At 34.8% G+C, this 17,413-nt stretch overlaps 1 protein-coding gene across 5 annotated transcripts in view; it reads right to left on the minus strand.

Moving 5' to 3' along the window:
- The window catches only part of LOC134531551 (nuclear factor related to kappa-B-binding protein), a 239,079-nt gene that overhangs the window by 211,112 nt on the left and 10,554 nt on the right, over positions 1-17,413 (minus strand). For all 5 annotated transcript variants that reach the window (XM_063367243.1, XM_063367245.1, XM_063367247.1 and 2 more), the window contains exons 3-4: positions 15,618-15,811; positions 3,067-3,317 (exon numbers count right to left, since the gene is read on the minus strand). In XM_063367243.1, the coding sequence (XP_063223313.1) occupies positions 3,067-3,317; positions 15,618-15,811 (445 nt within the window). The remainder of the gene's footprint in view (positions 1-3,066; positions 3,318-15,617; positions 15,812-17,413) is intronic.

The following is a 17,413-nucleotide window of genomic DNA, read 5'->3' on the forward strand; positions in this document are numbered from 1 at the left end:
AGATTGTAGAGACATCACACCTGCTTGAACAAGTATGCCACAACCTAAGTGAAAACTGTAAATAATTAAATATATACTAAACAGAGTTTTTTCATGAGCAATTATATGTTTTGTCAGTTATAACTTAAGCTACATCCTTTCAGCAAGATCATGTGCTTTGAACTTAGGCTACATCTGTTCAGCAAGATCACATGCTTTGTATTATCATATTGATCAAATGTTTAATCAAAGAACACTGGATGAATGTAAGGTAAGATTTGTTATCCATGTTTTATAATTTGTAAAAAATTTCTAGTCTATAAAAATAAAATTTGAATACTTTACTAAGTCAAAATTTTATGTAAAATTATGCTACTCTTTCTTGCTGCAACTATTTCTTAAGGCGGCATGGTATCTATACCAGAGCTAAATGCATTAATTAAAAACTGAAGATTACTTGAAGCCAAAACTTCTGCCTTGGTAATTTCGAACATTTAATTGCTGCGGAAGAAACAACGCTCGAGAAATGTCTTTTTAGGACGTCTGCTAATAAAGTTGGCAAATAACATTATGTAGGATTGTTGTTTTGCAGTTTTTCAATGTTGTCTTCCAAAAACCAATAACGTCCAACTGACGCTTAAAGCATTTATTCATCTACCATGCCCCCTTAAGCATCTACTAAACTTCTCATTTTTATTTACTCATGATCCCATTGATTCTCCACCTTGAAATTTGGCACAAATCTAACCAATATATGTAGGAATAACATACTTTTTTTTAAAAAAAAATCGAAAATGGTGTTTTTTAGAAATTCAATATTAAAAATTTTGAAAACAAATAAAAATTTTTTTTTTCCAAAGTTGGTCATGTTACATATCAAATTGAAGTCCATTCAATGACCTTTAAAATGAGCTTTCAAACAACCTTCTAGCACCATTAGTTGGAAACCTACAAGTATTTGAGTGATCCAAAACATTGCTAAAAAGGGCTATTTTTGCAATTTTCAAAAATTTATACAAAAAAAACTACTCAAAATTTTTTTTTTAGAAAAAATATATTTATAATGTTTTTAGTTGATATTACCAATATACAAAAAATCATATAAATCTGAAACATGAAGTTTCTAAATTAATTTTTCTTTGGTTGATTTGATATGGAATGACTCGTATATAAATTCGCAGATAACCCATTCCAGGACTTTTCCATAGCTTTTCAAAAAATTTGTTTTACACCGTTTTGGGTAGATTTTAATGTAATACTACCTATTGCAGCCGTAACCATGGTGTGACTTCTGGAAAATTGATAAACAGTTTTTCACTTCATGGTCCATAGACACCAAAACCATCGTCAACTTAAAGTTTATATATATACTATAAAGGCAATAATTACACTTTATAGAAAGTAAATATTTAATTTTCTTTAATATTTATTTTGTTTAAATTATGTTTTATTCCTTACGTTTATATGCACTCTATGATTAATCCTGACTGTAAATATCTTTCGTTATCGTTTGTCTATGTATTACTCTATGTTATTTTTTTATTTTAAATATTGTCAAAGTTAGCATAGCAGTATTTTTTTTTGAATTAACTAATAATTTAAAGATGAACACGTCAGAAATGGTCAGTAATTTTACTATCTTTTTTTTTAACAACCAACTAAAGAAAATCGTTTACTAGTGACGGAAAAATATTCTTTTAGAACGAATTGATACTTGAGGAAGACAATAGCTAAAACGCAACGATTCTGAAATGGATTTATAATTGAATATTTTATAGAAGATTGGAAATGGTCATTAATGCAAATATTAGCTGAGTTTGGAAGAAAATAATAATTTTTAATCTACGAAGACTCTGCTCAGACATCAAGATTTTAAATAATTCTTTAAGAAGAGAAGTTGTCATAAATCCGTGTTCAAGAGATCGCCAAATGACTTTAATATGCTTTGAAAACTACGAACATTGAATACCGTTTGTAAATATGAAGAAAGAAGAATCCTGTTGAAAATGAAAAGTCACAGTTCGAGCCTGAGAAGGATGAACGTCTCGCAATCCAGTCCTGTCGCAGCCCATATTCAGAAGGACGGAGGTGTTACGGCGTGTATTCCTGCCGCACGCTAGAGGACGGAGGAGCTACACAACTACCGCAGTCCTTGACGTGTTGAACCAAGGAGTCTCCGAGAACCTACACGTCTCGTGGGTATCCTGCTTCAAGGTTAGGTCCCTTACCCCATCAACCGAAGACTCGCTGAATATAAGTCCCCGAACGAATTACAATTTAAGAAAAACGAACATATTTTCACCGATCTAGACTCTGTAATATTATATTGAATATTCCCTGTAAAGTATATATATTAACTTGTTCATCTTTACATTTTAAAATCAAATTCCGGAATCGTGATCCCGATCAAGAAAGTATAATTTAGTTTGGATGGAATATAGTATTGGAATAACGTATTACTATTTTTGTTGACTAGTACTGCAACAAACGTACCCAGTAGTCCACGCTCTATCGTACTGAAGTTAGTTAGAATTAAGAGGTCCGCCTACATGCAGTGCAAAGTGAGCTGCAGAGGTTCAACAATTAATTGTTTTCATCGAAACTATTCGACATGCGATTACCGATTTCGGATATAAAAGAGATTAAGGTACCGGGCATGATCCTAAAGATGTTCAAGATGTCTCAGACATATAGTCGTTTAGTAAATGCATGCCGAATAAGCCTAATTAGCGTATTTTCAGAGGCACGCCAAGCTCACTGTTTTCATTACTGTTGCGTAAAACCACTTTTGAGTAGTGCACCAAACCTTTCTCTTTAGCCGCGCACATAATTTGCACTAGGTCACAACGGAAAATTTTGAGAAAACCCGTGATTTCTACGACGTGTTTTGCGCGAATGTTCTCCCCGACTTGTGGCGCCGCCAACGCCGCGCGACACTAGCGAACAAAGGGTGGGCGGGGGAGGTACTTTGTGTATACTGCGTCTATATACTGAGTACCTTCTATTACTTCCGTGTTTTTTGAAATAATGATGGCTACAGAAAAAAACCCTTAGTTGGTTGGTTATATGATTGTGAACTCGGCTGACCCGGGTAGTTGTCGTCCTCGGAGCTGTGGTCGCTCTCGCCCACCTCCTGGCGGACCAGCTCCAGCTCCTGGAAGTAGCGTCGCCGCGCCCTCTGCTCCACCGAGAACCTGGGCCTGGGCCGGGGCCGGGGCGGGAGGCGCTCCGGCCTGGAGGGCCCCCCCGGGGGCTGGCCGCCGGCCGCCTGCAGCTGCTGCTGCCGCGACACCAGCAGCTGCCTCAGCAGCCGCGACAGGCGCCGCCTCTCCTGGTACCTGCACACCGCCATCTCTCCAGTCTCCTGCATGTTCCACACACCACCGACATCACTTTTTCTCTTCCAAAACATTGTTTTCCTTCAAAATGGGGTCAATACACTACAAAAATGATGTTCGTATGTTATAATAATTTTTTGAGATGATTTTTTTCTCTTTTAAAACATTTTTTTCAACAAAGTGTGGTCAATACATTAAAAAAATGATGTTCCTACTATATATATATTTTTTTCTAACACAAAACCACAAAAACTGCTGTACTATATTTAGGACGCCAGTCCAAACGACACATAACTTGTCCTACATATAGGACACAAGTACAATCAATGTCAATGATTATTTTTACAACAAATCTTCCTTTCGTATGCTAATATGACAAAACTATTTATTTTACAGTGTGAAAACCTTTAAAACATTTCATATCAACACCAACATCACATTTGAAACATCTTGTTGTTGTTTTCGCATGACACATTCTGCAGCGAGTTTGCTTATCCTGTGGTACAATCCAATGATCCTTTCTATCAAATTTTGAATCTTGATGCTCATTCTTTGATGGTCTGCCCTTCGACTTACGTGGAATGGCATTTTGTTCGACAACTGAAATGGCCAGTCTTCTGCGGAATGATAAGTGGTCAAGTTCGCCGTAGCCTTCTCATTAAGTTTATAACGGTTCGTTATATACAAAAATAAAAAGATGTTAAGCGTCAATTGTAGTGTTTGTTTTATGTTTCAATATAGAATGTTGTACAGACGAATCCAATCACTTTCAAAATCTTTCACATGCATTGCACTCGTACATCCGCCTGTCGAGAATTGCTCGCAGCTCGGGCGATGTAACTTAACGAAAAATAACGTAGGTTAAATCCTTCAGTAACATTTTACTGTAAGTACACTAAATCAGTGCTGCCTCTAACATGGCCGCACCCAGCGAAAACAAATTTCGCCATGAGCCAAAACGCTGATGTCGGTAGCCGCAATTTCTCATTAAAAATGTCCAAAAAGTTCCAAAAACAACCAATGATTAAATTCCTATCTTCGGCATGGCTCGAACTACCGAAGTTACATTTATCCTTCTCAAATACTACATAATTTATGAGAAGCCACCGAACGCGCCTGGTGCAGCGATCGACGGACGACTGGTGAGATCATGGCATGGTCTCCTCCCCGCAGGGAGGAGAAGTCACATGACCTCACCGACCAATCACACGCACTCTTCATTCACACTACAAATCACAAGCCAATAGGAATACGCGACATACATTGAAAACAGTCTTCTACACACAGAGCCAGGGACTTTACATTCTCGTTCTCTCTCCCACACCGTGAGACAGCAGTTATCACTCAGTTCCACGACCAGTGGGGAGTCCCAGTGTCCGTCTCATTCTTACTTACAAATCTCATATCCCTCTTTCTCTCTATTTACATCCGCCACAGACACAGTTCCTTGTTCTAGAACTATTATGCAACACGCTAATGAAAATTAAAAACAGCAATCATTATACAAATTACTTGACCAAATCAACTTATTTGAAAAACCTGAAAAAGTAGGCCAAAATAGGCAAAAATCCAGTACAACGGCTAATTTGTGAACAATTACATAAAAAATACTAATGATTCAAAATGTCTGTTAAAATACAAAGTACAATCTTAAAGCATACAGCAAATGCAAATATCAACCCTAAAATACATAAAAACAGTAAAATATTCTTAGCGAGACCTTTTAAGAAATGTTTACATTCATGGAAATAGTTTAAAAGAAAAATATTTAGCTAGGAGGGCAGAGTTTGCAACATTACATTACCCCCCAACTTTTCAATTAAATTAACACTACATTTAATTGAAAAGTTACAAAAGTGAAAAACTAACCTGTACAAAATAAATACTGTACAAAAACATCCTGAGAAATAAATGCATCCAGTCGTTATCACCCTTGTTTATATAGAAATTAAAAAAAAAGTTACTTAAAAAGTGGAATAACATCAACTATTCGTTAAACATGTGACGTGTACGTGTGCCTGTCTATGACTATTACAACTGCGTCTGACACAGCTAACACGTCACAGTTACTTATATTTGAGTAATTACAGAGGTTATTACGGAGTAGTGTGTGTTAAGGGTAATGTATGTTAACTGGCTGTCAAAGTATGGTGGTTAGCTGTACTCGTGTATGATTAGTACCAAAACTAATAACATCTAATAACTAAAACAATATCAAATTATTGATCTGAATAAGTTGACTAGCAAGATTAGGTTCAGATTATCCTAACGTTGTACCAGCTTATAAATAACCTATCAAATACTGATAGCCAGACATGAAAGGATTCGGGTCCAGTTTCGATACTACACCGTCATTACTGAATTCTCAAGGTTTGCAACTACCGGTACTAGCTCAATTTGTGGTAGGGCAGGTTCTTCGGCCATTCAGGACTTCTGGGTAGATCGGTGGATGGTCGCAGGAACTTGTAGAAAGGGACGCTGCAATAGAGTTCTAATCCACTACGACTGCCGTAGGCTACGACTCGTTGGCTGGATCGGCGACACCAAAATGGTACTGAAAAATGTGGTACAAGGAAAGTTCTCACCGCGAGATGAAAGGAATCAGTTGTAGGAGTCGCGATGCTGGAAGCACTCGCGAAATGCCTCGTATGTCGTGTTAAAGCGTATACCCTGTATTCTGAGGTAGATGAACTCAGAATTCTCCTATCTGAATACTATGTTAGCACCGTAGTATCTAACTATCGTAGCTGACACGATCTTCTTGTTTCCTTTGTGGGCACCATGTTTCTGGCGACACATCGCAAGGGAAACGTCTTCTCTCGAACATGGCGTCTTAGAATCCTCCCCATTCGTTCTTTTTCCACCTCAACTTCCCAGGATTGTTGTAGCAACCAGCGAGCTCGCAACTAGCAGGAAGAAATACTCAGCAGTTGTAGTAAAATCCAATGTACGGTAATTAAACCTGTGTTTAACTCATGTAAAGCTTGCAGAAAAAGGAATAGGCGTCCAAAGAATAATAAAATGAAGACAATCAATTATTAAACTGCTGCAATTTCCAAAGACTAAACATACTGGCTGGCCTTAGCTATCCCTATTAGTGTGATTGCTGGTACAACTTATAATACAAATACATATTTAAATATAATAATTAATTTACAATAAACATGAGATAATGAAATCAACCTGAAAATGGGTGACTGTTTACACACATCCAAAAATTCTAAAACTCTTACTACAAAGTGTAAACAACTCTTCACAAATGATCATCTCCCTCTCATTTGTGCATAATACAAGTCACTTTGAAACTGGTTTCTCTACAAGCTTCAAGCAGAAACCCCCCGGTCTACGAAGAAATCTTCAACAACAACAAAAAACTCTGAACAACTTACTTTGACACCGTGGAAACCTCAACACCAGCTGCAATAAACTCCAGGAATTACATCTCCATGACCATCTTGACTACGACAAATACAACTTCAACTTCTTCAAGAACCTCAAAATCAATTATCTCCTTTAAAACCCTTTAAAAACCACTGTTACTTTAATCCTCTGTACGAATCCTTTTTTTTTTTTTTGCTTTTCAGAATACCTGCTGACATGGTATACTGGAGTGTTTGAAGCAACAGTCACAACCCTGTTAACGTTCAAATTAGTCAAGACGATATTGTTATTTTTCTCTACTTTTGTTTCACTTGTTCCTAGAGCAGTTTTCTTGAGTACTTCAGAACATGTCAAAGGACAACCTCCCACTCTATTTTCTCTTATGCTGCCCATTCCTATTATGTTCCTTTCACGAAGTTTGGCAAGTAATGGCAAGGAAGTGAAGAAATTATCAGTGAACATGTGGTACTTGAAAAGGCCAATGTTTGATAGTACATCGACATACGGCAGGTAAACACTAGCACATAAACCTAAGTCTTTATATTCTGGAACTGTACCATGGGCCTGTCCAAACAATGTAGCCACTGCTAGTTGCACCTGTCCACAACTTATATCCATAGTGAATGCATAGCTGCCAACTTGTGAAAATGAAAAATAGTACAATTTTTAAAATATGGTTTTGTTTAACCCTAAACAAAATAGGAAAATATTTACTAAAAATATTGTTTTCAATTAAACTAACCTTGTTCGTCTGGGTGGGTTTCAAAGAAAAGTAGGTATTAATCATTCTGCCTTCTGCAGCGTTTTGTACGTGGCAGCTTTAGCATTCTTCAGGAACTTTTGTTGAAATTCTTGCTCATAACACTTCTTATCAGATTTTGCCAACAATATATTGTTCAGCACTTGGTGTGACATTGATGCTCTAAATATTGTCCTGTTCTTTTTAACACTGCTGAAAACCCTCTCACACTCAGCATTGCTGTGTGGTATGACTAATATTGAAAGCATTACATGTGCAACTCTATCATACTTTAAACTACCATCAACCCTCTTTAATTTTTCCAACTGAACACCACAGATAATACATACTCTCCGTGGATTCAAAAAGAATGCCATTATCTGCCTACAACACAGAAAACTGTTCTTGAAATAAGTCCAATGCTTCTTCAGGGGTTTCACTATCCTTAACAAGGAGAAATGTCAGAAACTTGATGACAAAAAATTTTAATGACGAAAATGAAGAACTCTCAATGTTCTTTAAATTAGCCACTTCTGCGTGCTTTAAAATGTCATTTTTTAAGGGAAACTTCAGTACAATGTAATCACATGATAATGTAAAAAAACTTCTCACTGATGTGTAAAACTTTGCTTTGTCGGATGGTTCTAATAAATCCACTAGTTTGGATGCGTTACAACCCACAACAAGATCTTCATCTGTCTTCTGATTTGTTGCAATACTGTACTTGATATCTAGTATTGGAGTTGTTTTGATTACAGTTGGCTTTATAAATTTTAGAAGCAATTCTTTTACCAATTCAGTTAATAAGTCCTTTAAAACATGTATGTGAGGTGTTTGTGACTGCAAAATTATATTAGTCTTGTCAAACACTGGTATCACATTTACTAAAATCCAACAAAAGGCCTTGTTTATGTCTGAAGAAAGGAACATGAAAACCCTTTCTTGCCGAGAGAGCATTTGTGTAGTTTTTTCTTCTTCTGAACCACGTGACTTCATTTTCTTACCAGTAGGAAAATCATACGATACTAAAGATCTTTAGATGCAATTACTTTCGACTTTGTGAGGCACACTTAAATTTTTATTTTGAGGAGCTTTTTTGTAGCAGCTTGTAGTAGCACACAATAATTTAACTTTGGCATCACTTTTACTTTTACGGTTGCATCGACCAATCCGCTTGAACATTTCTTTGGTATTTTGAACAAACTTAATGAAGACGATGGGGCTGCACACTTGCTTGCTTTATAAAACCATAATAGTGGTTGCCACAAATCCATTAACCTTTGAAGACATATACCAAGCAAAAGCCACCGTGTGGAAATGTGCTTTAAAACTTTCTTGTTTTTTTCATCACACAGCTTCTGTAAGTCTTTAAGCCTGTCTTTTCTCTTAGCACTTTTTTCTAGGTAGTAGTATATGTCCAGGAGAATTTCGTCAACATTCACATGCAGTCCTATGGAACTTTTCTCTGCTGCTAAGTGCAACAAGTGACATGCACAACCCAAAACAAAAATATTTTCATTTCTATCCCTCATTACAGCAGCAACACCATTTTCGGACCCAACCATTACTGCAGCATTATCTGAACTAGTGATGGGTCAATTCCTGTTTTTTCCCGGTTCTCGGTTCGGTACTGGTTTTTAAAAATCAGTTCTCGGTTCTGACTTAAACAATAAAATAAATATTATTCACACATTATTTATGAGGAGTTTTAAGTAATAAACTATTTATTGTTTTGGCTATAAAAAAAAGCACTGTTTCAAGCTACAGTAAACACAGCAACCTATTAAAAATGTAATATGTATTAATAAAAAAATAAATTCGAAATAATATAGAGAACACTTAATAAAACTAAAATTTACTATATCAATCTAGTAATTACCTCAAGAAATTTACATACACCCTCCTTTAAAACATAGGAATAAAAAGAAAATGTTACATAATGGAAATAAATACAATGATGGTGAACTTTCAAAGAATTAAAATATTAAATTGTCCATCAAACTTATTGCCTACATTGAATTCAGTTTGTTTGCACAGTCAACAGTAAATTACTGCCACACTTCTGATGCTATTTCCTATACAATTTGCTCTATTTGGCCAGAATAATTATACTTGAGAAGTGTCAACAAGCATTTCGTTTGACCAGCCAATGGTAAAATACATCTGCACATCCATACACCAATTTACTATAAAAAAAATCAAAGCAATCCCGTTTACCTAAAAGACAAAGTTACTAGCCATTACGCTAGATGCCTGCAGATGCAGTGTGTATATATGTATATATTTGTAATTATTGACTTGTTCTATATCCCGGAGTCCTTACCTCCATATGGGATCTACCGAACAAAAATTGAATAAATAAATAACAGTCCAAATCACTGCACAAAAAGCATAAAATTTTAGAATGCCGAAAATTATTACGGAAAATTTTTAATCAATCAATTCTATTAAACAAATATTCTGTGGCATTTTGCACTTTTACTTGTTCTTTATACATCAGTCACCCTTACTTACATGTCAACGACTCAATTAACTACCTATTTTTAAAAACAAATTGAAACCAACATGGCGTCTTTCTGTTCTCACATCTCTGCTGAGGCATGTTATAGAGTTGCACACATCTATGAACTACATACATCTATGACACCTTCAACTGTTATGTTTTACTTTGTTTACAGATTTGACGAGAACATTAAATATTTTCACGTGTAATTTATTTTATAGTTAAGAGATGAATATTATTCCACAGAAGTCCAAAAAAATAATTCATATGTGAATTGAACGTGAGTTGAGCCATTTCATGATGTAGTTAAGTTTTAGTGAAGGACTATTTTCGTAAAGGGTTTTGCTGTACTGCCGGTACCGGTACCGGCACCGACATTTTAGCTGGGGTGCCGGTTAAAATGCTGAGAACCGTGAGAACCGAGAACCGAGAACCGGTACTGACCCATCCCTAACCTGAACCCAGTGCAATGCAGTTCTTGATGGGGATGGTACAGCTTTCCAGAGTCCTCATCAACATTTCTCCAATATTTAATCTGGTTGCGGCACCTTCCAAAGAAACAATTGAAAGCAAATCATTTTCAACTTTAGACTCTTTTACATCCAAATATGTCTCTGGTACTGGATACAGCTTAGAATCGTCATTGCAATAGAAAATGAAGTATTTTTCAAAATACCTACAAGATCATTTCGACGTTCAGGTGCCATTTCACCCATAATTGTGGTTGTTTTGGTGCACCCACAGCCATACTTTTTGGCCTCTTCACTCTTGGGAAACATTTTCCTGAATAAAAGCCCTGCATGATCAGCGACGGATAGAGGCAAGTTACGTTCTATGATAAAAGATGTGAAGTAACATTCTGCTTTAATCACACTGTAATCGTCACTTTGAGTGCTGCTGAAAAAGGAATTTATTTTATTTGCGCTGCTATCACACGAAGCACTTTTATGTTTATTTGTTCCTTCATGAACCTTTAGATAATTTCTGCCGCCATGGGAAACATTTATGTCACACGCACAAATAGTACAACGGGTAAAATTGCTTCCACTTCGTGAACGAGAAGTCCAAGGATACTGTTCGCTGTAACATTCTAAAAACACTTGATCATATGTTTTCTTTTTCGGGTTGCTGACAGTTGCCATGATTGTTATTTTTATGACAAACACTGGTAACACACACCCATGGTACTAGCAACTGTAAATGACCGTAACTACAAACTTTTCTTAACTAGTGACCACGTTCAACATGTCCGTCGTCCGATTACTAAAAGCAGGTTTCCCAATGTTGGTGCTTAACAAAACTTGTGGTATGCGGCATTGCCATGCAACGTTGTCAAATTTCGAATACGCCATCACCCTGCTTTCTCAGCACACATTTTACGAAGAATTGTGCACGGTTTATTAATACGGCACATCCAAACAACAAACCACACCCCAAAAGTAATGATCGTACAATAGTACAATAGGGCCAATTATCGTACACTGTACGGGAAAATCGTAGGAGTGCTTTCCTTTTATGAATTGCTTGCATCCATGTTTTCCAAAATATGGCACCATGGTCTCATCAATACTGAGGTTTTCAGAATGAGTATGAAGAAGGAAACGTTTATTGAGTTCTGTAAACAATGGGCGAACTTTAGCAAATTTATCACTGTTGTCAAGATTGTTATTGTTGGAGACAAACATGTTTCCCATAATAAATTTGAACCTATCTCTTGAAATAGCATTTGATACTAATGGATTGTGAGTCTGGACTACATTCCCAGAACATGTTCTTTCGTGGAAGATCTACATAACCACTCAGCAATAGAACAGCAATAAAGCATCTCATTTCAGTTTCAGTTATGTCACCCCACAGATTTTTCTTTGCTGCATACTGATTCGTATACGTTGTCATCAATGAAACAACTTCATCATCATCAAAAAAAATTATATAAAACAATTGTTCAGGTGTAAGAGAGTTTTTAGGCATCTGCAACAATGGCCATTCTGAATCATCTTGTCTAATATCGCCTTCTGACCAGTGATAACTTTTTGTCTGCTTATAGTTCTTTTTGGAAACACTGTGTGAAATTTTATTATCTGATACTTCAACATTCCAACATAACTGACTACCAGGGAAATTATCCAGTAATGGATTTTCTCTCCACCGGAATCTTCGTCTGTTATTGGATCACATGCAATTGCTTTTTTATAAATATAAACAGCCTTGTTGTGCAATGTAATATTATTACCCTTGATGGACTGCCGTCCTATATTTAGTATACTCTAGTAAAAGTATCCATTAATTTGATAAGAAATATATATTTTTTATCATGTAATAAACAATAGGTAATATAAATTGGTATATATTTCACTTATTCTGAGAACCACATACAATTCCAAATAAATACAGAGAAACTACAACGTCATTTGCATTGTCAAATGTAAAATTTCCCAACAAAATTATCATTCATGATATCATTCACCTTCAAATAGATAGTGCCAAGCAAATAAATTAATGCACCAACCAGATACATTAAGGAAGACAGAGAATTTATTTTAACACAAAAATAGTAAACAGAACAAGAAGTAAAAATATATCAGTAACTTAAGTACATGGGTTCTACACAATGGATGCCGGTCTTATATGGGTTAAAGGAGCATGTTAGGAAGTAACTTTTATCGGTTTTCAAACAAATTAAATTTTTGGTTAGTTTTCAAGCAGAAGTTTTAAAAAATTTTAGGCAGTATGTTTTCAAGGAATTTTGTAACACATGATAAATACTGGTACATCTGTATCACACACATGTATGTATGGAGCACTAACCTAAAATTTTCACATATTTACTACTTGCGAAATAATGTATTACTAGTGTCTATTTTAGTCTTAGCAGACAATGTAATGATACATACCCACAATTAAATTTTTTAGCAGAAGGTTTATTTTGATGTAACACATGATTTGTGTATAGGAAATATTTGTTCTTTCTTCCTTTTATAGAGAGAATATAAAACAAATGGCAAATTTAGTTTTTTAAACAGATTTTGGTGTCCTTCAACAAATAAAATACTTAAAAATTTCTGAATACTCTCATTTTACCAAAATAGGACAATATTATCTTTCATACTCGAAGCATTTTAACAATAAAATAATTTATATTAAGCAAGTACAGGACAGAATCACTTACTGTGTTTAAAAATGTATTAATGCCAGTGATGTAAAATGGAGTTAGAGATGCAATAAAATCAAAGGTTTTTTATAGGTATTTTGGGGTTAAAAACTTCATAAAAATGACATACATTGAATTTTTGTGATTTAGATTATGTTCTGTTAAAATACAAATTAATTTAATGACGTTAGTTTGCATATTAGTGAATTAATGTATGGTATATTGACATACTTTTCAGTGAAATTAAGTTTTTTCTCAAGTTTCAATTTTACCTTGTCTATTTCTGTTTACCATTTTAGTCAAAATTGATTTAATAGGATAATTTTATACATCATTTTTTTATTTTACTAATAGTCGGTCATGCATGGATTTAGTGCACTGTTAGGACAATGTAAAAATCACCTTGAATATTTTCCACGTCATATTTCCTGAATTTTTTGGGTGTTTGTCAAGTATTTATATTCTAAATTTGTAGCAGGCGTGGTCTAGTTCACAGAGCTGAGGGGTCCATGTGCATGCACAAAACAATTGATTAAGTTTCTACTAAAATCAATGATGGAACACGTGGGATGATTTTCATACTGTTTAAACTGTTACACTGACTATGGTCTTTAAATAAAACTGTGATGCAAACAAGACACAACTCACTAATATCCCACTAACTAGATACCACACATCCACATTCAGGCTGTCAACATTCCTATGTTACCTCGAAACTGTGTTTGTCTTAACCATGTACTTATCTTAACAATTTATTTCACTGGCTCAGCAGACAATTATATTTCTTTGCAGGACTTACAAACTAGACTAATAATTTTGTGAGTTTAAGCTTTTTTTTTGTAGCAAATAAGTGTTCAATGAATTACTTTGTGGTGTGAATCTACAAAATTAAACAGTGTAAATACTGAGAAATAATTAAGTCTGTTTTACTTTTTTTTATACAATAAATAAAATTTTAAACATACAAATTTACTATATAGCTATTACTAATATTCTGATATCAGTAGGCCTAATATTGAATGTTAAAATTTTACTTTTTTATAATTTTTTTTAAAATATCAGATACATATCAGGAACCTTGTACGCCCCATATAAAGGATTTAATATTTAAACAAGCTAAGGCATTATTTGAAAATGAATTGATCACAAAAAGTCAATATTTGCAAAGCTTATGCAAACCTTACTGGTGTGGTTGGGTACTTACACATAGTACAAATAGTAATAATAAAAGTGCATACTAATATGATAAGCTATGGAAAAAAAAACTTTTCTGAGTCTAATATAAATTTATACATAAAATAGTTCCTATTTTTACAGTAAACACTAATTATTTGCAAGTTAACACAAACTTTCTACAAATTTTTTCCACAACAGCTTTGGTTGCATTAAGGACCTAATTTAAAAAATAAGTAATTTACATAATTTGCAGGTTAATTCACAAAATACATAAATTTCTATTCCAAATCCCATTGGCAATCCCAAATTAGACATAGGCCTAAAACTATTTAAATAAATCTGGCGAATTTGGGGCCAGAATACAATTAATTCTGTTACCGTGTTTTATCGCATAAGGGTCGCACCGCGCATAATCGTCGCAACCATATGTTAGGCTGTCAAAATTGGGATCAAAAAAATTCTCGCGTAAACGTCGCATGATGTTTTTGGTCCCGCTAGTAGATGCCGAGCGCTTTGTTTAGGTATCTTTTTCGTATAAAACAATGTATTTTAAAATAGAAATCTAATATTTATTCGGTCATTACCACTTACTTAATAAATAAACGGAAAAATACGAAGTTGTTTGACGCGAAAAAATTCTTATAAAGACGTTTTTAAACGTTATTTCCTTTATCTAATCGTCTGCGTCGCCGCGGTGTAGGTATAATCTAAAATTTAATTTCGGTCATTACCACTTACTTAATAAATTAATGGAAAAATACTAATTTTTTTGACGTGTAAATTTTCTTATAAAGACGTTTTTGAACATTATTTCCTTTATCTGATTGCGTTGCCGCGGCGTACTGCTTATAAAAATGTAGCCAGCGCATCATTAATGTTTGGCTATGTCGCTTCCCGTATAGAGCGCGCGCACGTAGTCGAATATTGATATCTCGCCGAGTGCATACAATGCGCGCTCTCTGTCAAGTGCCGAGTTAACTATATTTGATAGCCCGCATTCTTTCGTGGTAAGTGTGTACTACGACACGTTTGTTCACGTCAGATTCAAGTGGCTTGCGTTTGCGCTAGAGTTTTGGTTTTTCTATTTAAATTTGAAGAAAGGTTTTTGTTTAAGGAATTATTAATATAGATTGTTTGGCATGCTCTTGTATACTCCACCTTTTTTTAAATAAACGTACTTTCCATGAACTAGTTTTGTTTTTATGAATAACTTTACCTAATAAATTTTTTTTTTACGAATATTTGTCGCACCCCTACTTATCAAACTTGATTTTAGAATAAAATGTGCGACGATTATACGAGAAAACACGGTACTTTTGTAACAGTAGATTTACATAGAAATGTTTGTACCTATATGCCCTCCTTTCGGCTTTCTTCATGAGATGGCGTAATCTGGCAATGTCTGCAGTGTAGTGCCCATTCTTCAGATGATGAAAAAACTGCTCAATCGGGTTGCCAAAGTACACGTTCTCCATTCCCAACAACTGCCGGAGTGTCTTCTCCTTCTCTGCCTCATCGCTGCCAGGAAATGTTGGCAAGAAACTCTGCAACGAAGATGTTATAACTGTGCTCTAAAATGGTTCCATTACCACCCCACCGAATTAGCTCTCAAAAAAGAAACCCACTTAAGTCTTGTAGGTCTCCTCTCCTTTAGCCACCATGTGTATATTCTTTCAACGTTAAAACGTTCATCTATTTTTAGAAAAATTCTAAGTTTAAAACATTTACTTAAGTTTAGAAACCATGTCCAAACGAATGAAAATATAAAACACTATACATTTAGTTATAAATTAATAAATAAATAAAAAATAAAAAAACCCACACACACATTAAAACCTGAAAAAATAACAGAAATTAGAAGGAAAAAAAAAATTTAAGTGTAAACTCGACCAGAATAAAACACACCTAAAGCAATCAGTATCATTTTTGGTTGCTAGTTATAAGGGAAGATCTAAAGGGATGACAGGTGTTTCAAACACCCCAACTGCACAATGATCACCACCAACCACTAGCAACGCTACACACTGTAAGTCTTCTGCGTGGTAACAATGGGTGATACAGTTCTTTACATTACTGTACCATGTTTGCACATTCACCAGAATTTTTTTTCTCCAAATTTTGTTGCTCTTAAATGTGCATGAATAACAATGGAATACTAGATGCAAAGCAACAGTGTTAACAGAATTCAATAAGAAGGTTAATTTTTGCATGTTTCTTGTAATATACCACCACAGGGTTCCCACCAACTAGTTTCTGTAAATTTCCCTGAGTTTTCCCTGTTTTCCCTGTCCTATAATATATTTTCCCTGTGCTAAATTAAAAAAAATAATGAAATAAACTAATCACAATTTTACATAATATACAGGCATACCTATGCTACTAACATAAGGGTATTATCAGCTATTTTATTACCTGCTAAATTGCTGTGAACATTTAGACATACATAGGCCTAATGTTATACCACTTCTGCTGCATAGGAAAAAATGTTTAGGTATCTTGCATATTCAATGTACATTCACAAAATATTACAAATATGTACTGGTTATTCTTTAAGCCCAATAAATATTTTTTTTAATTTTTTTAATTTTCATCTCTAAATGCTCTTTTTGTTTCTCTATTTCCAGTTTTTTATTTAGCAGCTCTTGAATTCCTACAGTCTTGCGTTTTCTTTCTTTCTTACAATATCTGTCCAACTTCTTGTCCTCTTCTTCATTTTGACATTTTTACTCCAGGGCACCTTTGTACCTTAAAGCTTCTCCTCTGGCATATTTTATCATTTCCTGATATACTTGAATACAATTTTCACCACCAGCATTACTAACTCCATCCCAAACTCGTCGCAGGCCAATCAAAGATTCCTCATGGAGATTTTCAACAAGCATCTCCTTATTGATGGAGAATCCAGATTCCACAAAAGCATTACCATGTGAGAGAATTAATATAATTTTCACTGCAAGCCATTTATCTTTAAACTGTTCTTCTCCAATCAACATATCTGCAAAAAAAGTGTCCAATCTGTTATTGTGTACATGAAATGATGCAAGTTTGTCAGAATTGATATTAGTAACAAATTTGGTAAACTGAACACTAGGTCTATCAGATTGAAGAGCAGTTAGGTGCTTGGCAGACATAAGAATTTGCAAACA

Source organism: Bacillus rossius, chromosome 5 (assembly GCF_032445375.1).
Source record: "Bacillus rossius redtenbacheri isolate Brsri chromosome 5, Brsri_v3, whole genome shotgun sequence".
Classification (NCBI taxonomy): domain Eukaryota; kingdom Metazoa; phylum Arthropoda; class Insecta; order Phasmatodea; family Bacillidae; genus Bacillus; species Bacillus rossius.